Raw genomic sequence first — 23,314 nt, 5'->3', positions numbered from 1 at the left:
GAGTATTGCAGTATTATGCTAGACATCTGAAACTGCAACTAGAACTTCCAGAAATAGCACATTCAATATGATTCAAATTTTTTCCATTAGTAATGGAAAGACAACTCCCAGCAAGGTCTGGGCACAAGAAGTCCCAGCAAAGTAGGACACAATTTTTTCTGAGTTTAGGCATCTGTATATGGATTATGTTACAAACTTTTATATTTCAGCAACTGAAAAAACCTTAATTAATATTCATTAACTTTTGGCTTAAGTTGTCATTATTAGAAGTTGTAATTTTTCAAATTATTAGAAGTATAGCCTACTTCAAGTTTAGGACAATCTCAGACATCTTTTAGATGGTAACTATTGATGGGTATTCACTTTACAATGATGCCAACTATGTGTGAAGGAAGGGCTCCACATCACAAATATTCTGGCAGCAGAGAGAGTTTAAGGGTATAGAAGAGCAAACAAAATGCATTTAAATCAGCTCTGTAGGTGATTTATATCATGGAACACCAAGAGAGAAAATGACCATTTATTTCTTATTACAAGAAAATTACACATGTAATAAATGTGAAAGTAATGTCATGCATATTTTAGGATTTGGAAGTGTAGCTTAAGCGAATACAGCAAGAAATTCTGGGATCAAAATGTATAGTGAAAAAAGAGGAAGAAGGTCTAAGTGTAGTCAATGAGAGAAATTCACATCAAGAAAAGGAAATCCTGCATAAAGCAGGTAAGATGCTCATTAATGTCATTCTAAAGTATTTTCCATGTTAGTAGTCACTGATATTGGAAATTCTGCAAGTTTTTTATGCTACTTGATATGTAAATTTTGGTGCCAGAGAAGATATGGAAGCTGTATTGAATTCCCAAAGCAAAGCTGTTAAAAAGTAGATGAACTGAAACATCAAATAACGCAGCGGCAGCGAATTACTTGTACCAAAGAGAGTCAGAAAAAGAGCAACTCTGAAGATGTGCAAGAGCTTTAACAGGTGATTTGCTCTCAAATATTCAAAGATAATGGCATACCAAAAGTACTGAAATCAATGTAGGGTTTTTTTACAGTTGATAGCTTTATTGTACAGGAGTCAATCCTGTAAGATTCCCAGATCCCTGAGCTCATTCAGTGGAACACTGACTTGTGTTCATAACCTGAAATACCTGAGCTCCTGCAAAGACAGCAAAGGAGTCCTTGGGCTAGACCAGGGCGTAGTGTTCAACTGCTTCTGTAACCAAAGCCTTAAAGAGAGCAATGTCTAAGGCAGACTTTCTCTGCTGAGGTCAAGCTGGAATACTGATTTGTTTTCAAATATAGAAAATAGTTATTCTGAAAAGCTGTGCAGAAATTATAGCAGGAATAAACTCAGTAAAATGAGGAATGTGTGTATCCTGAGAGTACCCTCTGTGCAATATCTCCCCTTAAGCAACTGTTCAGCCCTGAATCTTTTTTACACTTTTTAGTTCTCTTTAACTATTGTTAAGCTACCATTTAGGAAAATTAGACTTGGCATCACAGTCAGCAAATCATCTACTCTACTTTTTCACAGGACTAAGGATGTCCTTGAGGGAGCCTGCATGGTTGGAAGTGAGTTACACACCCCGCTCAAACCAGAACAGCAAAAAACCCCAAATCATTCCTAGACTTCAGAAGAGACTTACCATCCTGAATCCAAACAGTTCTACATTTTTAACTAAAATAAAGCTTATATTTTTCAATGGAGTATTGCCACCCAAACAACATTTTCACTACAAAATAGACTACTGTGATCCCGGAGTTCTACCCTGGGTTTTTTTTGTACAATATTTCTAGTGTGTTTTATAGGCTGTGGAAACTGTAGCTGTTTACAAGGAGGGTATGAATAAAAGAGAGAACTTTCTTTGTAAAATCAAGCATCAGTCCTATAAGGAAAAGATTTGTCTGAAGGAATAGCCATTAAAAGGAATGATAGATCATGTAATGAAGGCTACAATGGAAATAAGGCCAGTCTAAAACTTCATGGAATCTGAAAAAAAAAAAAAGCAGAAGGTAGGAATGTTCTTCTATTTATAGATGCTTTAATTCATCTGGTTTTAATCTTATTGGTCACAGCAACATCATTTGAATTATGCTCACTGTAGGCGCTTTGAATTAACATAAAATGCCAGGATTTTCTTGCTACAGAAAAAAAATCAGAAAAAGGAAAAAAAAAAGGTCAGACTGATTTATTTCTGTGAAAAGCTCCAAAGACAGGTGAATTTATCCTTGATGGGATAAATGGCCTTCTTAGCAATACTTATCCTTGCATTTTTTGCATGTGGCAGTTGGAGTGTTTTATAGAAGATTCTTCCTGAAGAAGATTGTATTGTGGATGTTGTTCCAATTCCCAAGTTAAATTTTCATGGATTGCTGCTGTGAAACACCCAGATAAATTTATGCAAAATGTTGGTAAATTAATTCAGAGTGCATGTGTTATCAGTGAAATTGCAACTATTTACAATGCATACATAAATACATACATATATATATATATGTGTCTCTATTTAACTTTAGTCAGAAAGAAGGCTCATCTTCTTGTAGATCCAAACAATTTACCTGAGCAATACCTTTTTTCAGTGTGTTTTAAGTGGGGAAGCTGTTATTTTTGTTGTTGATATGCATTAGCAGTAATTGACTTAAGAGATTCTTCAGAGAATTTCACTTTCATCAGAGCTGCTGTCTGTGACTGAATCCTTTGGCTTTAGGAAATTTGCAGTCTCTAATGTTTTTGTGCAGTAGGAGCCTAAGCGTGAGCTGAATTCTGTTCAAAGGGAGGATAACCTTGAAACGTATGTTTTAATGATTAGTGGAGCTCACAAGTCAGTGCATGTCTGTGATTTGCCAAATTTGAGCATAAGCCAAGGAGGAAGTTAGGTTCTGACTCCTAATGGACTTTGGTGTTCTTCAAAGATCTGCTAGACAGAAAAAGATGGTTAATTTCAGCAGTGTGTAGGATGGGACAATAAGGCTACTGGTCAAGTGGTTTTTAGACCCTTCTTGGTGCTAAGAATGAACTTCTACCCATTTTCTGCAGTTAAGACTGCTATAACTTTCTGAGTGCAGTGTTTACTTGAGAATAATTAAACACTTGCTGACAAGTTGTGAAGTCCTAAAAAGCAAGCAGCTGCTGTCCCTAAATGTGGAGCTTCATAGTACCTGCCCAGTCTTGGAGACCAGGAATTGTGTTTAATCTTGCCAAAAGAATTTATGTCCATGAAACTGCTGGAGTTTATACATTTATACAATCTTATTTCTCAAAATTGAACCCGGGTGAGTAAATTATTTTATCTGCTTGTGAAATGGCTCACTTTTGATCAGTATCTGAAGATGCAATGCTTCAAGGTACATAGTTAAACTAGTGAAGCCTCATGGAAATTGCTTTGCCTTTTATATAGTGTATTCTACTTATTATTAGCTTGTACATGTATTCTTAAAATTATGCCAGGCTGAAGCTCTTCATGCGAGTCAGATTGAATTTAAGTATCAAACACTTCATACTTTAGAACAAAGGCATACTAGTAGACATTTGTTTTTTATAGGCAATAAATATTATTGCTTATAATAATATCTTCTTAGATAATCATATTAATTTAATCAGGAAATATTGAGTTAGTAAAACAAATAAAATTACAATTTTTTTCATTATTGATGCTGTTTATATCCTCTTATTCAACTAAGTCCTGTAATAGCTGTTAAGGAAGTGTTATATCTATTTTTCCAGATAGAAAAATTAAGATACAGAGAAGAAAGTCAGTTGACAGAGTTGAAGTGGGAATGTTGCACCTGATCTTCACGTTTTAATCAAAAAGACACTTATATCTGCTCATTTTTGTAGAGGCAAAACTAAAGCTAATTCCTCCCTTGCAATATTCATGTATCTGTTTAATTCCATCCTTTAATTGCTACCTAGGTTTTACACAGGGGTGTGTGAGAAGGAGCTGTACAGGATGGGGGAGGTGTTAAGTAGTTTATTTTTTTTCTATTTCCTTCAGTTCATGAAGACACTGTAGAATGTTTTTTGAGTTAGCAAATTTGCACAAATAGGAAGAGCAACAACAGTAATGAATTTGTAGAAGTTTCTAGAAGTTGCACATTCAGTCTTTCTACAACAAGTAATTGCTAACACTTGCTACAAACAATTGCTACAAGCTCTTGGTCACTGTCTTGCAATTGATACTCTCATTGATTTTTTAATTATTTCCAGAAACATGGTGATTTTATATTCCTCATTTTTTAATTTTTTTTTTTTTTTTTTACTTCCTCACCATTATTTTCTTTATGGATGCTGTCAGATATTGCTTCATTTTGATTCTCTTTCCACTAACTGCACATTAGTCATCTTGTTATTTATATGGCCAATGTATAGTTACGGTTTTTCAGGTCTTGTGAGTGACTCTTGCATACTAAATTCTTTTTGAAGATTAGCACCACTCTAGGCAAAACAGTCTGACTCTTCATGGTGTACAGTTTTACACCTTAGGGAAGCTTTCAGTAGAAGATTAGGATAATGTGAGCTGTATTGTCTCACAGTAATATTAGAAAGAAGCAAACCAAACGGTTTCTATATTTTAAATTAAATAACACAACTGACATTAATTGACAGTAGCATGTACTATTGTGTACACTGCTGTATTATCTAGGTTAATGTAGAAGAAGAGTCTTCTTTTTCATGCTGCTTGTTTTGTCCCATCTACTGCATGCTCTTGTCTTTTCTTCTTTTATTTTTTTTAATTTTAGGAGCTCCAGACACAGCTAGATGAATTTAAAAGAAAATCTGAGTGTGAACTAAAGCAACTAGAGAAAGAGAAAGAAGTTCTTACTGGGAAACTTCAAAACTCTTCACTGGAGGTAAACTAGGCATAAATGTAATGCAGTAATAAAAAGTCTCTTCATGTTTCGTCCCATCTGAGAGAGTCTGGATTAGATTTTAATACTATCACTCAATAAAATATGCAAGGACTCCAGATAGAAATAACAGCTTCCAAATATCTATGAAGATTTTGACAAGCCTATTTATTTCATATATTACTCTGTGGAGCTGTGCTAAGGTGAGGAGTTTGGCTGTATGAGAGTTGTAGAGTGACTGTGATTGTTTGTTTGTTTACAGGACAAAGTGAGATTAGAATCTTCCTTACAACTCCTGTTAACTTTCTGATTTTTTTTTAATGCATAGAGATGTATCTTCACTGATTCTAGCCAGTTTCACTTCCCTGAAGTTCAGTGGGAGCTTGCATGGCAACAACTCTGCAAAAAATGAAGACCTAGATTTTCTTCAGTTGATATTTGTAGCCTCTCAGTGGCCATAATAAGCTCTTGCTGAGGGGTTAAAGACAGAGAAAGGACAGATAGGCTCATGAGGAGGCTAAGCAAAACATTGTCCTCTCTTTACTGGCTCCGCTTTCGCACATGCCATTACTACGCCTTGGTGTGCATGTTCCAGCAATCAGGCCATGGGTTGTGCTCATTTATGGTCACATAAACCACACCTGGTTTTTCTCCCATCTGTGCTACACTAGCTGTACTAGTTATGAGTGCAGCATGGGTTTTTCTTTTTCGTTTCTCCTCTAAAACATATTTATACATTCTGTTATCAAACAGTGACATTCTGACAGTCTGTCTATTTCCCAGTCTTACAATTACAGAATTTAAGTGTAGTTTAATGTTCTGAAATTTCTGGCTGTTTTTAAGTTTCATTACACTTTTCTGCATGCCACTGTTTCCTACAGATTCTTCTCTGAGAGAATTTTGGGTCAATCCAACCTATGTTGGCCTATTCAGAATGAAAGGTTTATGACATAAAGGTTTATTCCTCAGGTTTTGCAGATGCAAAAAATCAGGTTGTGGGTAATCAAATTACTTTTCTTGAAATCACATGTTCAGGACAGTAAAATATGAAGGAAACTTATGTTTTCTAACTGCTCATCCACTTGCATCACAAGATCATGGTAAATTAAAGAGTGGTGGAAAATTATTGCCACTATAAGCATAAATAATATAAAATTGTACATAGCATGCCTTATGTTCACAGAGCCATGGTAAATATGAACAGACACACTAAAAAACATTTTATTGTGTCTTAGAATCTGACTGTTCTCAAAAAGGAGCAAATGCTCCGTTTGAAGAGAAATTTTGCATTTTTCTTGATTACTCCAGAGGTTACTTTCTGAACTAATTACTTGGCACTATTGCCAGGGTAGTGAAGTCATTTCAGCTTGTAATTGTTTCCTGCTATAGGTACATGAATATTCACAGCCAAGAAAGCACCATTTACTATATAATGTTATGTTTCACTGAGGGCATGTTTCCCATCTGGGAACCTTCACAATGGCTCAGCCCAGAGCTTCCGCCTCAAAGGTTAGGCAATGTGCTGTTACTAATCCAGTTCTAACCTGGATACAATTTCAGACCTAAAAATATCTTCCTTGGCTGCCTAAGACCCGTTTTTGGTTGGCCTGACATAGCTGGAGCACTGTGAAGAGTAGAGAGAAGAATGATAATTTCATCTCTCTGGGGTTGCACTTCAAAGTGGCAGTATTGCTGTATTAATAAGATTTTTATGGATAAAGAAATCAGACTTGCATTTGTATGGTCATTTGGAAGGAAAGATGTGAGATCCTGTGTGGGTTGAATACTAATTCATTAGGGCCCTCCAGTTCCTTGGTTTTGAACTACAGGATCTCTTCAGCATGTGTTAAAGGATCTTGGGGCCACAATATAAGAAAAATATGAAGCTATTAGAAAGTGTCCAAAGGATGGCTACAGGGATGGTGAAGGGTCTTGAGGAAAAGCCGTATGAAGAGCAGCTGAGGTCACTTGGTCTGTTCAGCCTGGAGAAGAGGAGACTGAGGGGAGACCTCATTGCAGTCCAGAACTTCCTTATGAGGGAAAAGGAGGGGCAGACGTTGATTTCTTCTCTCTGGTGACAAGTGACAAGACCCAGGGGAATGGCCTGAAGCTCTCAGGGAAGGTTTAGGTTGGATATTAGAGATAGGTTTTTCTCCTAGAGGGTGGTTGGGCACTGGAACAGGCTCTCCACTGAAGTGGTCACAGCATCAAACCTGACAATTCAAGGAGTGTTTGTGCCATGCTCTCAAGCATGGTGTGACTCCTGGGTATGGGGCTGTGCAGGGCCAGGAGTTGGACTTCTATGACCCCTGTGGGTCCCTTCCAACTCAGAATATTCTATGATTCTGTTCTGTTCTAGAATTAGAAGATGCATGAAATGGAAGTGCAAACATCAGCTTGTCAGGATGCATCTTTGTACAATGCCCAGAGTTTTTGTGGATCTTGAAGATTGCACCAAATAGCAACCAAAGAACAGTCAGCAATTCCTGGTCAGGAATTGCTACAAGTTTAGGAATATTGTTTACTGTGAACTTAATTGAAGCAACTCTGAAATAAGCCTAAAAACCAGTAAAATACAATTTATTTTGGTTTTAATTTTTATGCCATATTACTGTTTATGTTATGTTAGGTGATGTTTGCATCTCTGAGATCACTTTGTGCAATTCTGGTAGATAAAAGTGAATTAGCAATGGAATTAAAGTACAGTTTTTTCAAGAACTTTTGTTTTGCAGCAGGAGGACATTATAAAACAAAATCCCAGAGTGTTGCTGCTTTGATAGTAATGAAAACATCCAAATAGATTCTGGACTGATGTGAGTTGTCAGAGTTTCATTGGCTTAAATACTGCTTTATCAGCTTCAGCAAATTGAGGGTCTGGCTATCTGTTTAGAAGTCAGGAAGTGCAAAAAAATACTTGGGCACTGCAAAACTTTCCAGAGAAGGATTTTCACTGGTGGATTTGAAAACCTTTTTAACTGCAAGAGAGGAGGAGGAAACCTGATAGGATGGAAGTGTTTGTCTCTTAACTTCTAATATGTTAGAAGCACCAGGATTCATGAGAAAGAACATGTTTGTATGCCTGATACACCTCTGTAGGGCTTTTCCCTTTAATCACTGAAAAATAATGGTTTTAAAACTACTTTTCCATCTGATTTCTTACTACATTGTGTTCCCAGCTCAGCCTATTTCTAGTTAGTATGATCTTTTGTTTCATAATAGAAGTTCTTTGGGCAAATAATTGTCTCTAAAGAGTTGAGGAAGTTTATAATATTGTGACCACAAATTAAGTTTATATAGGCCTCTATTAATCTTTCCTGCCTATATGACTAATTTGCTTAAGATGTATTCAGATTTTTCTATTATAAAATATAGAGCCTATGTTTCTGGCACATTATTTTCAGTCCCTTTATTTTCAGGAAACCCATAAAAAAATGCATGCTTCAGTGTAGTGATGCTAATGCATATTGTGTCAGCTGATAGGAGGGACTGCACAGCATTGTGTTTCACATCAAAGTTTAGTTTTATAAGGAACTACAGTACGTAAAAACTGCAGTGTTTCTTTTCTTTATATAGGAAAATATTGGCTTGAGTTCAATAGGTGTGAAGACAAAGTTTTTTTGCCTGTAGCCAGAAAACCAAAGTGCACCTTTGATTAAATCTTGTGATTTACCACATATTTCTTTAAAAAGTAATAAAAAAAAATTTCATCATATCTTGAAACAAAAGTATGGCTGGCAAGTGGCTCTGGCATCTGCCTATTCTTGGAGTGTATCCAAGCCACAGAGAGATCCCTTTACACAGATATATTAAAGTCATTTAATGTTTTTCATTATGAATAGTATTTGGCAATTATTCTTCACTAGCTTGAGCAGGAAAATTGGAAAATTGGTTTCATTGGATGACACAATGCAAGAAGCTAAGAACTTAAGTGAACTTAAACTCAGTCTGAGGCAGGTAAGGTAGGTGCTGTTTCAAATTAAATATATCAGTTTTATTGGATAGCTTCAGCAGAGCCTTAGGCCTGCCTTCTGGTTTGTGCCACATTATTGTGCAAATTGAACTGTGGATTGCACATATGAGATGAAGATGATTTGTTTTTAAAATGTTCTTGATCAGCAGCAGACAGTATATGCAAAAAGATTGTCATTGTTCACCGAAAAAAGGACTCCTTGCACAAAACAAACATCTTGCTATTTTTTCATAGACCAAGACAAGCTCATAAAATGCATTCAATTTTACATAATTCCTCTCCATTGTGAATGCAGCTATTAATCCTATCCTGCTGACTTACTTTTCTGGAAGGTGGCTCAGCTGAAGCAAATATTAGAACAACAAGCAAATAATTTCAAGGAGTCACTGAAGAAACATAATCTACAGTCCAACAAAGAAAAAGAGAAGCTTTTGCAGGATCTTCAAAACACCATTAAAGAAAACCAAAATGTTAAACTGCAGTTGGAGGCATCACATCAAAAAGTCTTAAAAATGTTGGAGAAAAGCAAGAATCAGGAACTCAAGGTCAGTTTACTACATACTAATGTTAAATATATATATATATATATGGGGTAAACCATCTAAGTGAGAGCCAAAACTCAGTTACCTCCAATTAGCTTAATGATGGGTTGCTATTGTTGCACATAATGAATTATTCTGGGATTTTGAAACTTCCTCATCATCAGGCTGGGAGGGATGGGTTGGTTGGTGGTTTGTGGGATTTTTGTTTTGTTTTTTAATAATTTTAACATTTTAACTTAGACCACAGTGAGAATAAAATATATCCTACAGTTAGGCTGCAATGAATATAAGGTCCTTTATCTGTGCACCTGCTTCAGAAATACAAGGGAATTCCTGGGAGTATTAATAACAGGACTCAGTTTTATTATGTTTCATCCATTATTAATTTATACATAAATACTTAAGTTAATAGACACATATAGTGATGTGTATTGCCTTATATACCTTCAAGAAATCAATTCAGTAAGTGGATAGCCAAAGCTTTTAAAAGTTCAAGTGAATTGATTTCAGTGGCAAAATGTTAATGCAATATACTGAAGTTCTAAAGATTGTTGCTGTCCAAGAAAAAATCAACTTCAAAAAGGTAGATGTGATTATGACATGGAGTTCAGATGTCCCTCTTGGTTTCCACAGCTTAGAGGACTCTATGAAACATAGGTAATAAAAACACCCTAAGTAGAATTTAATATCTTGTTTATATATTCCAAATAAAATTCCAGTTTTGACAAAACCAAGCTGAAGACAATGAGTTGGTAAGAATAAAACTGAGGACAGGAGTTTGCTTTCAGAGCCGCTACAGAGCAACTGCTCCATCATTTGCGGTGTACCAGCAGTACTTCTAATGATACTGGAAGCATGACCCAAGAGTGATACAAGGAAAGATAGATGCCTTTGTCTGACACACTGTGATAAGTAATGACAAACAGGTCAAATCTGGGACCTTTGTATGATGAATAATAAAACTTTCTTTCTAATGTCAAATAGTGCAAAAATATCACTGTTATTATTTCATCATGCTCAACAAATCTAAGAGGTGATACACTGAAAATTTATCTTGTACCTATTAAGTGTTAATTTTTAACTTCAGCTCATTTTTATGCTTGCATTGATAAAATGTCCTGTAAAGTGGTGATGAAAATTAAAGTTCTACAAAAATTCTAAAGTTCTACAATGAAAGGCCAGATTCATTCTAGCATTGCAAGTAAAACAACAAGCTGATAAACAGGCTCCAACTACTTTGTTTTTCGGGGGACTTTTCCTTACAGGAGGCAGAAGAACGTTTGAAAAAGGAATTTAATGAGACTTTCAAGATCCAACATCAGTCTCATAAGCTGGAAATACAAACCTTGGAAGAGAAAGCAAAAAAAGAATTACATGATGAACTTGAGCAAATAAAAAAGCAGCAAGCCCTCTTGCTAGGTATAGTGTCTCATATCATGCACAGTTCCTACTGCTTGATTATATATATGCTGAGAACCACTGACTTTCATCCCATTCATTTTCTTTCCCATTTTCTGGAAACTCAGATCTTTGTTAATCTCTTGTCATACCCTGTAATTTCAACAATGTAATCTTAATATTCTTTGTTAACCAAGCTCTCAATTGTCAGCAGCAAAATGTTGCTGAGACAGTAGTATGGTGTACAACATTTAAGTATGCATTATCAGGCATATTAGATTACAAAATTATAATTAGTTTATAGACTTTACTCTTCTTTTTCTATGTTGAGATGAATTTTAATATGTGCTTCAAGTCTGCTCTATTGAGTTCAGCAGAGATCATTTGCTCCCTATGTGCTGTTTAGTCAGTTTCAAAAGTGCCCAAAACTGTTAAGAACTAAACAGAACACTGCACTAGCAAGATGTGTAATATCTCCAGGTTTAATTTCAGGTTATTAAAGCTCCTCTATAAAATGTTTTTAATTAAATAAAGAATAATTTGAAAGTATTTTACATACAAACTGAATTTTATTCTGGGGTTTTTTCCACCAGTAATTAAAATTTGCTAGAAAGATTTCCTGCTCTCTAAAGTTTATACTTTGAATAGATAGATTCTCTTCTTCAAGAAAAATTGTAGAAGACAACAGAGATAAAAACTTTTTTCTTCTTGTACTTGAAAAACTTGTACCTAATATACCCTAAATTTGCAGTATATCACAGATGGTAGCTCCATATGACCTTACTATTGCTCAGCTGAGTTACCTCTCCAGTAATAGGAGGCCATTATGCTTAATGGGGAAGGAGTAGAGGAGCAAAGCAAAGTGTAATGAATTAATGTTTTCATCTACATTCCCTGTATCTGCCTTCCCCATCCAGCTGGCCTCTGTCTGCATAAATGACTGTCTGATTGTTACTAGGATCTCTAAGGATGGAACTCTCTGAGCAGCAGACATCATGCACAAACCTAAAGAAGCAAATAGAAGAGCTACAAATGGAGCTGAGGAGCGTGAGGACACTGAAGAAGCAACAGGCAAGGAACCAGTTTGTACTTCATTGCCATGTTGTGTTTAGCAAAAGCAATAGTAGCAAATTCTCTCCCCAGTCGTAATGAAAGTATACAGCCTCTTCCAGAAATGCAATGGGTTTTCTGCCTTTACATCTCACTTTAAATGTTTATAATTTTTTTCCCTGTGGGCAGGCTTTTTCTTTCCAATTAAAGATCAGAATCTGCAAAAGAAGTAAATGAATGAATGTTACAATAAAATAAATTCTGTGGAGACTGTAGAGTATATTCAGGAACTTTTGATCCCTGATCTTGTCTTGCATATATGTAGCATGGCACATATAATTGAAAAATCAGATCACAAAAATGCAATGCGCACAAATCCAGGAAGATGTTAACATTAAAAATAAGAGGCTGTGAATAACTAAATTTGGCCTTTTTCTTAGGAAGGAAGTAGCCAAAGCCAGATCAGATCTCTTCGCGATGAACTGGAAAAATGTCAGAGTGAAATTTCTGAACTCAAGAGAGAGAATTTACTTTTGAAGGACACAATGGAGCTGCTCAGTGCTGAGTTGGAGTCACAGAAGCAAGAAGCTGCACAGCTTCAGGATAGAGATAAACAGCATAGAAGGTTTGCCTTGAATTCACACTTGACAGTGCTATGTAGAGATTCAATAATTATGCCAGAGAGAGTGGTGTCCTAAGTGTGATGCATGTCAGAATCTGTCCTTCCTAAAGTACTAATTTTAGAAGCAAGGAATTTTGCAAAAGCAGTAGTTCATTTCAAATTTTCCTCCAGCCATAATAGATGCATTTGAACTAATTGTTCATTATATGTTACAGAAAAGTATGTCTAGTGTATACCCCCAGGAGTGACCTGAGAAAATGTGCATAATGTCAGCCTTTCAAAGGCACTGGAAGACATAAATCCCAAACTCACCAAAGAGCTATTAAAAAGAATATAGAAGTCTCTGAGAATAAATATCAGGTTTTTATACATACTCTGTAGCTGAAACCAATGGACAGTTAATTCCAAAGGAGACACTTGAGAATGCCATATATTCCCTGTAAGAGTTTGCTTTGGCTGTAGCAGCCAGATTTGCACAGGGGAAGTAAGGGCAGTGCCAGTGGATACTGGCAGTGCTTCTGGGCTGATGGTGAGCCTGGTGCTGTGAGAGGCTGTCAGGACACAGGAGGGGCAAGGTGACTTGGCCATCTTGTAGAAGGTAAACCATGTCTTAGTGTAGCCAGAGGTTCAGCACACGTGCTGCAAATGGGTCTTCCCATTTCTGTTCAGAAAAAGTGCAGAATCCCAGGATGAGTTAGGTTGGAAAAGACCTCTGAGATCATTGAGTCCAGCCTGTGACCAAACATCACCATGTCAACTAGACCATGGCACTGGGTGCCACGTCCAGTCTTTCCTTAAACACGTCTGGGCAGCCCATTCCAATATCTAATCACCTTCCTTTGAAGAAATTCTTTCTACTGTCCAACCTAAACCTCCCCTGGCATGACTTACAAAGGAGGCAAGACTGGGTTCACTGCCCACTGCATTTGTATGGGTGTTGAATCCTTTGAAATTTCTGGATGAACATTCTTAACACATTCTCTTTGCAGGGAGACTTGAGGGATCTGGTGTGTGGGTATCTTTCAATTCATTTTTGCAGTGGTGTAGAATGTATGCCCCTAACTACCCAAGCTGTATATATAAAAGGATTTCTGAAGAGTGTGCCCTTAAAGGAATCTTTAAAATTGTGGCACATATAGTCCAGAAAAAAACACTCAATGGATAGAATGTCTCTCTGCAGACTGTCAGAGTGGCCAGAGTAATTCCATTCCTGTCTAGCAGCCAGTTGATATTTAAAGAATGAGTAACTTTTTTTTTTTTGCCATTGCACTCTTTGGAGAGTTACTTCAAAGTGAATTTCATTTCAAGCTTTTGAAGCGAGATCAATAGAGAGAATTGCAAACCAGAGAGTTTCATTAATGCCCTCAAGCTACCTTGAAGGAATTTAGAGCCTCTGTTCATGAAGAGAAGAATTATTCACATGTCAGCGCTGAGGTCTAAAAGGCCCCAAATGCTAAGGCTGCTGGGCTGGAGGATTTTCTTTACAGGGAATGAATGGTGTAGCTCTACTACAGTAAGCATTTGGGAAGGAAGCATTAATGGAAATTATATAAGGAGAAATCCTTCAAATAACTGGAGGTAGGAACAAAACACTGGAGTGGACCTGGGCCTCTGATACAGGCTCTTCTGAAATTAACCCATGGAAGACTTGAAAAACTAACTTGCAGCTCTTGTTTTGTTTTTGCCAGACTAATAATTTGTGTAGGGGAATAGATAAATTGGTGCATATAAGTAATTGCTATTTTTGCTTTTAACAACCCTGTCTTATGCCAGTTTCTTTTCTGATTTGACAGCTGATAGGGCTTGTTACTTGTATGTGACAAATTTTTATAACAAATTACTTAAAATTACTAGTCCTACTCTTGCCAAGTAAGTGAAACCCATAATCTGCTTGAAGTTATAATTCCTCTTTCCATTCTCTTGAATTGTGTGAATTCCACCTCCAGTACAGAAAGCTTTTACAAGGATGAGGATAAGAGCAGACAAAGATGTTTTTATGGGAAGAGAGAACAAGTCCCCAAATGGGTTTTCTGAAGGATAATATTCTACTCCTGAATATTCATTTCAAGGGATCCTTCTCCCTTTTTTACACTTATTTTTCTGCTGCTTATTTTATGCTAAGTGCCAAATTAGTAACTTCCATGGCTGTGCTCTAATTTCAAGGGGAGAAACTAGATTTTTTTCTTAGCTTTTTTTTAGTTTTTTTTTTTTTTTTTTTTTTTAGTTTTAGGATGACAATAGGCAGTATTAAATGTTTCTGGTGTCATGATGTAGTGAAATATATCATGAGAGCCTCATGTTAAAATCTCAGATATTTCAACATGATTTTGCTTAATACAAATAAGTTTCTATGGTACTTTGTTGTCATGTTTTATCATTAAGATTGATATACATACTAACCCTAGACAGAATATCAATAGCACCATTATATGGAATGGACCTTGAATTTCCTGAAGGGTGAAGGTCAAGTACTTTTCAAAATAATTTTTCTCTTCCTCAGTGTTCAAATATTTCTTCTCAGATTGCAACCAAAATGTCAATCAAATCTGTAGGCAGAAGCCACATCTTTGCCCAGTTAACTACCTTTGCAGTCAATAAAACTCCTCAAAACTGCATGCTTTGATCAATGATAATAAACTAATATTGAAACCTGAGAATTCAGACATATTTTAATACCAATGAAAGGCTACTGGTAGAAGACCTCAATATCAAGCATAAAAAAGAACTGGAAATACTGAAAAGAGATCACCGGAAGGAAATTGAAACCATAGTATCTGATTTCAGCAGCACTCAGGCACATCTCCAAGCAAAGATTTTCTCCTTAGAAACTGCGTAAGTAATTTAACAATAAACTCTGGCTCATGCTGGCAATGAGTTCTGTTTCTATTTATTATTCTTAATATGTACAGGTTTTTTTTATTAATCCTAAGTAAAATATTATAAGGATCAAAATAGAAGTGCATAGGTATTATCTCTGCAAACCAAAAAGACCCAGCCACATTGTAATAAATTCTGGATATTGCTTAATCTAAAGCACTATACATGAAGTTTTACTATGCTAAATTAAAACTTGCATGTAGGATCTAGAAATTCTATGAAGTGTAAAATCATCTGTGTTACAGATGACACCAGAGGTTTTGATCCATGATCTTGTACTTAATTTTGCTCAGCAGAGCAGCATCATTGACTAAAAGCTTCTTAACCTCATTCTCACTCCCTTAAAAATTTCCAAGGAAAATGATGCTCATGTAAATAAATGCAGTTTGCATCCCCCTGTGGATTTAAGAAGTTCTGTGGTGCTTCAGATTGAGACCCTTCAGAAATAATCCCTTCTATATATCCCTCCTCCTTTTCTCTTATCCCAACTGTTCAGAAGTAGCAGAAGTCCAGAAGAGACTTGGCAGGCCTCTAACCTTTAAACCTTTCAGATGTACAGATTTATCTTTTTATTTTAACTCAGAGATAACTCTAAGATAATAAGACTCAGGGCTGGTCCTCTCAAAAATGTTTACCCACACATTAAAAAAGGAAATTTTAGGAATTTTAAAAGCTGAACTCAGACTACAGGTTTTCACTTAGCAGAGTTACTAAAGCAACATGCATATCCATGTTTATCTTCATGAAAGTTACAGGAATTGAGTAATTCTGAGGATTCCAAAGTTACTGGGTCAGAAAAGAGAACAAATAGATGAAAATAGATATGTATAGATACTCTGACACTGATTTCTTTCTTTAGGAAACTAGGTTAGCAATATGATGTGCAAGCTTGTTACTATTTTACATAAGGGGCTGGATTTTACACTGGACGGGTGTTGTGGATTAACCCCAGAAATTTATTTTGGAGCTCCAGAAGATTCTGTACTTCTACATAAACCATGTACAGGCACTGATTTTATAAAAATCCTGTTTTATTGGAAAGGCCTGGCTATGTCCCTGTATTTTAGGCTTGGAATATAGGGCAGAGTACATCCAAGGTTTCTCTTGAACCTAATCTGAGGAAATTTTTTTTCTGGTCTGCATTTTCTTTGGTACAGACTTAAAGAATTAGAAGAAAAGTCAAAAAAGTGGGAGTCCAGGCCTGAAGATATGCACCTTATAAACTGTCTGCAAGACAAATTAAGTGAGAGAGAAGAGATTATCAAGCAGCTGGTGGTAAGACTGCTTTTTATATGGACATATTTATTTTGGAATCTATTGCAAGGCTCTTCTCAGTGTTTCACACATTGCTTCATTCTGGCTGCTTCTTTCTGTTTTGGAATGCTTTTACAAATGTATCTTTCCATACCAGCTTCCAACAAATACATGTTTCCATACACATAACTTTGTTTCCCTTTAGGAAGGAAGAAAATGTCAGCATTCACTTTCAGCCAACACTGAATCTTACAGGAATAGGTCATTTTCTTTCAACCCTAATACAGCATGCCTGACTCCCTCCATGAAGGTAAGATGAACAATGCAATTAAAATAACAAATTGTGATATTTTTATTACTATTTGAATCATATCAGGACAATAAAAATGCTATCCATGTTTATGATGATATTCAGTAGAACTCTTTCCAGTGCCAGCCTACAGTCAGTTGTTGAGCATATGAGAAATTCATTAGAAGTATATATGCAACATAGATAACAGATGTTTAAGCCAATATAAAACACCAGAAATCTGACATCAGTCTTCCACTGGGATAAGCATGGCCATTGCTTGCAGATTTGGGAGGTGCTAATCAGGATATTGCATGCATTGAGGAAAATTATGAGTCTGTTTGAGTTCCTTGGTATCTGCCCTTTGTCATTCCGGCCCCTCTGCATGATATTTCTACAACTAGCCATAGAAAGAAGGGAGGTCAAGTTGGTGGAAAGCACCTTCATGTGTCTAAAATCTCAGGGTCAAATACATGTTGTTTTAATTGGATGACAAAATCCATGGATACAGCATACCCTGAGAATTTAATTTAAATGTCTATAGAAAAAGATAGAAATCTTCCTATCTGGGTGTTCCTTGTAAGGTATTTGGGAATGAAGTATTGTTGAGGTTTCATAGAATAAATTGTAAAAAATGTGTATGTAATGAAGTTTTCTGTTGCAATAAAAAGCAGAAGAAAAAGGTTGAGGTGCCCAGTCGTGTTGTCAGTGTTCCGAATTTAGCTTCCTACGCAAAGAGCTTTTTGAGCTGCGACCTGAGATCAAAAAGAAGTGCTCCTCAAATAACAAAATCTACAAGCTTAGACCGGAGTTCTGGCTGCCTGAGGGTGGGCTCTCCATCAACACAGTCCTCAGACAGCACTACTGCCACAAGGTATTTGTCCATTTTGTATGATGATAAATGAATTCATATTTAGAATCTTGTAGGCAATTCAAACACATTTGACATGAAATACACAACGATGTTAAGTTCCTACTGTGCAGTGAACTCTGTGTGTTTGGTTTTCTACAGACAGATCCAAAACTCTACTGCAAAAGTGGGCTATAATCCCTGCCCAGCAGACCTTTTGCTTGCAATCCCTCCTGGTAGGGGAAAAAAACAAAGCAACAAACCAACCAAACAAAACACACACACACAGACACACACATACACAAAAAAAAAGGAGAAGGATCAGCAAGTATTTAACTAAGAATGTAGTTAATTTTGAACATAACATCTTTCAATGGTTCTCTTAAGGATGTGTGTCTTGTGTGTCTTCCTTCTTATTTTTATTGCCTCACCTTGCACTTGGTAATGTGGGTGGCATGTTTTTATGTTAAGAAGTATTTGAATGAACCTAGGCTGATCATTTGGCAAAGGTTAGAGATTTGAAAACTGATTAACAGATACTTAACTTCTTTGTTTTTTTCTCTCTGAGGAGCTTCAATTTTTCAAAATTTTGAGTTATGTAAACAATGTTCAGTGTTTTATAGCATAAACTCTCTCTTCAAGAAATAGTTAAAAATGTATGTAGCTAATACACAGTTAAAAAATCTCCAAACCTTACCACTATATTTCAGGGCAAAATGTAGCCTTCTCAGCTATCTCCTGGTGGAGATTTAGTTATCCTGTAAATTATGTGCAAGAGAATTCTTTCCTTGGGGGCAGATGGTGCTGACTGCTGACAAAAACAACCTGGGATACAGGCTTAGATCTTCTTTGCCAATTCCCACTTCTTTAAGTTACAAACATGCTGTGTCATGCCAGATGACTGCCAAGGCAAATGGGATTTTTGTTTTAGAGGGAAACGAACGTGCAGGGAGACTGTGCTTGGCTGCTGTTCCCTTAATTCTTTTAAGTCAGTCAATCATAAGTTAAGCCCTATTTGCTATAGTATGATAAAAAAATCCTGAATGATGGAAAATCAGGGACTATGTAACAGGATTGATTATGAATGCCAGGTAGTGTTCAGATAAATCTTTCTGTTTCAAATAGAACTTTTACCCAACATTTTAAAATTATAAATTATACTTGGTATTTTTAAGAGTGAATTGCAGCTGCCATTCTCTGATTTTCAAGACTTCATATTCTTGAAGCATCCTTTTGTTTAATTTTTTTGAGGTGTCAAGTTAAGAACTATGTTCAAATGTTTCTGCATAGCTCTGTTAAGCTCTGCTTCATGCTTTTCTTCATGTTACAATTCAGTGCTGCTAGTCCAGTTACCTGGCTGGCACAGATCCCACTAAAACTGTACCTGGCACCTTTTGGCCTCATCCATTCATGTGAGCACAGAACCATTCGTGGGATGATGAGTTTTTCTGGGAAAAGTATTACATGTTGATAAGATTGTAAGTAAGTGGGTTGGTGATGCTAATGCTTATTTGTTTGCACAGGACACATGGCAATGAATCACCACAAACCAAAGATGACCAAAACCAAGACCCTCAGCATCAAGAATGGTTTACTAAGTATTTTTCATTTTAAAGCAAACTATTTCCATACTTCTCAGAATTACTATAAAAGTCATTCCTGTTTTCTTTTTAGGAATGATAATCAAATAGATGATTTAAGGGAAGAAGAAAAAAGTAATTTCTAAGATAGGAAATACCTGCACTCTCTTACATCTAGTAAGTTACAGGCATGAATTTCAGGAAAATGCATTTTTAACTTCTGTAAAAAATGAAGGAAAAGTTTGGATACAGTTACGTGAAAAGACTTTTTAATGAAGAGACTGTATCACTTCACAATTTCATTAAATATGGAATTTGGACTCTGATATGTTCTGTCAATTTGGCACCAGCTGAAAAAATACCTTCCTTCTGTACATCTATATGCTTGCTTCATCAGCTGTTTAAAATAAGTTCTGCATATAATAATGTAATTTTAAAAGTTTTTAATGCTTTTTGTTAAATTAATTTTAAGCTGCACAGCATGTAGTACACCTTCAAAAGTAGCATGTTTATAGTAGGCTGGTTCAGATATAATTTCTGGTTTGCTTCATAAACTGTTTTGTATATTTATAACTATTTGCTATGCAATATTGCCATTGAATTTCAATATATGTATCAGCCTGATAAATTAGGATGATATGTAAGTATGAACATTAAAGCTTGTAAATGATCCAATTTCTGTGTCTTTCAGAAGCGTTCTATGTTAATGTTGAAGTAAGTCAGACTTGTACACTGAGTTCCAGTGATGAGAACTGCACCCTTGTACCTTTTAACTCCATACTAATTTTATGCCCACATAAAAGCAAAGCAAAATGACTACATTTATCAGATCATGCTAATTCAATGCTGGCAGGAAAGAACCCATGTAGAGCTGACTCTTGGGTTATTAACCCATTAAGTGTAAAAGGCAGGAAAATGTGCAACCAGCAGCCTGCTATTAAGACAGGATAGTTCCTCTTCAATTGCTTTGAATCCCCATTTAATTTCAACCAACAGGGCCCAGCTACCTAAAATAATGTCAAACATGCAAAGAACATGTACCTCCAGCCTAACCTCTGCTCACATCCAACAGCCAGCAAGAGCTACACCAACAAATCACTGTCAATCTCTTCAGACAAAACAGCCACTGCATCTCACTGGTGGTGCAGAGGTGGAAGGAAGGGCAGAACACTTCTACATGCCAATGCTTTCATCCCAGTTATCTACTATTTTTTAGAAGAGCAACTGTTTGATTGGAAAAGTGACTTTGGCAGTAGATTTGGCAAAAAGGCACTTTTCATAGTGGTAATCAAGAAAGAGATTAAATAGTGTACAGAAACCCTGATGGGTACCTTGGCATCTGTGAGGATGGAAATGTACAGCACCGTTCTCACTACTTTTCATCCATGCTGCCCCAAGAACACTAGAAATTTCAATAGACAATTAGCAATTCTTACTTCCAGGATTACAACAATTAATTATTCAACTCTGGCCCCCTAAATAAGTAGAAAAGTGGTTATATGGATGAATTTAATTTGTTGCTTAGTAATACACAGGAGTCTTTTGCTATTTCTACCTCCAAAAGCTTTCCTGGCTACATTTAATTTACTAAATAGAGCACTGCAATAGACGGTAATTCTGTATACTGGTCAGTGGTGGTGATCCTACCTCCACAATGAATGGTTTGTATTTTGGGGTAGGTATTTTGGAACACCTCTTCAGTGGCCTGAGAGTCAGAACATCAGTAACATCAGGCCTGCATTACATATCCCACTCGTTTGTGTGTGTTTTTCCATTTCAATTCATCCCATAATAACCAAATTTGAATATCCCAAGACACCTTCTATGAGGTGAGCCAGTACGATGGAGAGTGACAATTCACTTCAATAAAAAGTGATCTGACCTACAATTTTAAGAGTGTTTCTGCAGTGGTACTCATGGATAATTACTGGATCACAAAACATTAAAATATTCCAGAAAAATCAAACACTAATCTTTGCAAATATTTTGATCAAACCAAAAAGACCAGAGGGGAAAGCAAGGGCCACCCTCTCTAGAAGGAACAAGGATGCATTCTGGGAGACACACTTCTACCAGAAAGCACCCGGAACAGCAACTCTGAATATTTTCCATTAAAACATAAAACCAATCCATATTTCTATAATACAAGAAAAGAAGAAAACAAGGAAACATTTTTGGCTTAATTGTTTTAACTATATTTGCAGTATAAATTACATTATACAAAAAGCATACAAAGAACACCATTGCTTTTAAAATATTGAGCTGTGTAAAACTGAAGGTTATGTTTGCTTCATTGGAGCAGGAATATTTGCAGACGCTTGTTCTAGGTAAGCTAATGGACCTTGAGGCATTTCTGCAGGCTTTTTGTGCTGTACACTGATGTCTTCCAGGACCTGCTGCCAGTGTCGCAGTTTACTCAGATGCTTCTGAATTAATGCTTCTTTTCTCTGCAATTCATTTCTTAATTCTGAAACATCCTATGGATGAAAAAATGGTGTATTAGTATATGGACAGTATTCAAAAGGATAACCACCCCACATAAAGAGCATGTAACTTTTTTAGACACTGAGTTTTCAAGCTGAACTTACAGTGGAAAAGGAGAATAATGGAAAAGCATCTAATGATACAGAGGGAAAGCATTGTGAATGCACTAGTGCCATTCACCTATGTCACATATTTCAGAGATCACCATCCCTAGCAAAATCTGACTTACTAGTTTGTCTCTTCATTGGTGTTCCAATACTCCACAAAGCAGCAGGTATCCAGCTTCTCCATGACAGGTATGATGACAGCCAAATTCCACCAACTTAATGTACAGCATCATATTGAAAAACCCAAACTTAGGAACACAGTGATGAAGGTACATAGCTTATCTGATCTAGCACAGGACAGGTAAATTAACATACCTCTTTAATTACTTGTTCTGGTTTCTGGACTGATAGCTGCAGTCTTTTTTGCAGAAAAAAGCATTCAGTTTGTCTTGCAACATCCAGAAACTTCTGGATGCACTGATCAACACCTAAACATATAATAACAGTATTGAAAGAACAGCTTCCAAAAAATAGGATTTTCAATAGGTAATGGTAGTGGTCTATTAAAAACACTTTTCACAGTCCCTTCTAGAACAAAAATCTTTAGACTATCTAAAATAATGTGTTTATAAACCAGTAAGTCCTTGTACAAGACAGTGCTTTGCAAATGTACAAGTTATTTCAGAAGTGCAGGACAACACTTCCTCCCACGTTTTATTTCTGACAAGGAGTAATAAAATAATTCATGGAACTTGGTTGCATGTCTAAGCAACAAGCTCAGTGTAGTGTTCTAATCTATGCATATACTGAGGAGAATATTGCGCCCTCACATACTACACAGTACTGTTTTGGTAATAAAAGCTGTTCCATGCCAGCACATGAATATAACCAAATATCCAGAAAGGAGTTTTGAAAAGCATTTATGCCGAAATCATTGAAACGCCATTTGAGTGAAGCTTCAGAAAATTGTCAGGGACAACTGCACTTCTAAGGAGTAGTCAAGAACAACTTTTCAAACTCCTGTTCATACCAATATTTATTCCACCTCCCCGGAGGTGCGTCACCCAAGCCCTAAAGCGGCGCTGCCGAGCTGCCCGGCCTGGCATTTCCCATTCCCGGTTACTGCTTCATTCAGCTTCCGAACGCATCACACCACCTCCCCCGGTGCTTGAAATGCATTTCACTGCACGCCAGCCCAACCGCAGGAGACACTTTGCACACTCCGACCGTCCCACCACACCCCGGGCATTCCCAGCTTCGCTTCACTCCTGCCACCGCCCCCAGCAGCGGGAAGGGGCGGCGCCCTGCTCCCGCCCGGGCTCACCGGTGCGGATCTCCTCCTGGTCCGTGCCGTTCACGTAGTCCTGGCTCACCAGCGAGGCGAAGCAGGCCTGCGGACAGGGAAGCATCGCGCTGAGCGGCTGCGGGGCCGGCGCAGGCAGGGCAGCGCCCGCCCGCGGCTGCCCCCCCTCACCTCGAAGGACGCTTCCAGCTCGTCCACC

The 23,314-nt window shown here is 36.9% G+C and overlaps 2 protein-coding genes across 5 annotated transcripts in view; one reads left to right on the top strand and one right to left on the bottom strand.

Moving 5' to 3' along the window:
- Positions 1-19,997, top strand: part of FAM184B (family with sequence similarity 184 member B) — a 35,900-nt gene extending 15,903 nt beyond the window's left edge. The window contains exons 3-12 of one of the 4 annotated variants that reach the window (XM_031064755.1): positions 4,742-4,852; positions 9,152-9,364; positions 10,627-10,780; positions 11,718-11,830; positions 12,250-12,434; positions 15,117-15,263; positions 16,466-16,580; positions 16,768-16,872; positions 17,523-17,725; positions 19,225-19,997. In XM_031064755.1, the coding sequence (XP_030920615.1) occupies positions 4,742-4,852; positions 9,152-9,364; positions 10,627-10,780; positions 11,718-11,830; positions 12,250-12,434; positions 15,117-15,263; positions 16,466-16,580; positions 16,768-16,872; positions 17,523-17,725; positions 19,225-19,315 (1,437 nt within the window). In that variant the 3' untranslated portion in view covers positions 19,316-19,997. Of the gene's footprint in view, positions 1-4,741; positions 4,853-9,151; positions 9,365-10,626; positions 10,781-11,717; positions 11,831-12,249; positions 12,435-15,116; positions 15,264-16,465; positions 16,584-16,767; positions 16,873-17,522; positions 17,726-19,224 lie in introns of all 4 variants that reach the window. The other 3 variants (XM_031064806.1, XM_014312189.2, XM_031064846.1) reach the window with 3 other exon arrangements.
- Positions 19,998-21,437: 1,440 nt separating this feature from the next.
- On the bottom strand, positions 21,438-23,313 carry MED28 (mediator complex subunit 28; the record flags this gene model as incomplete). The annotated part of the gene is made up of 4 exons (XM_031055450.1): positions 21,438-21,758; positions 22,188-22,300; positions 23,137-23,203; positions 23,287-23,313. Coding segments are annotated over 4 exons (405 nt in total), but the record flags the coding sequence as incomplete, so codon positions are not given.
- Position 23,314: the final 1 nt, after the last annotated feature.

Source organism: Geospiza fortis, unplaced genomic scaffold (assembly GCF_000277835.1).
Source record: "Geospiza fortis unplaced genomic scaffold, GeoFor_1.0 scaffold40, whole genome shotgun sequence".
Classification (NCBI taxonomy): domain Eukaryota; kingdom Metazoa; phylum Chordata; class Aves; order Passeriformes; family Thraupidae; genus Geospiza; species Geospiza fortis.
The sequence above is the reverse complement of the archived record's forward strand: the minus strand, read 5'-3'. Positions and strand labels throughout refer to the sequence as shown.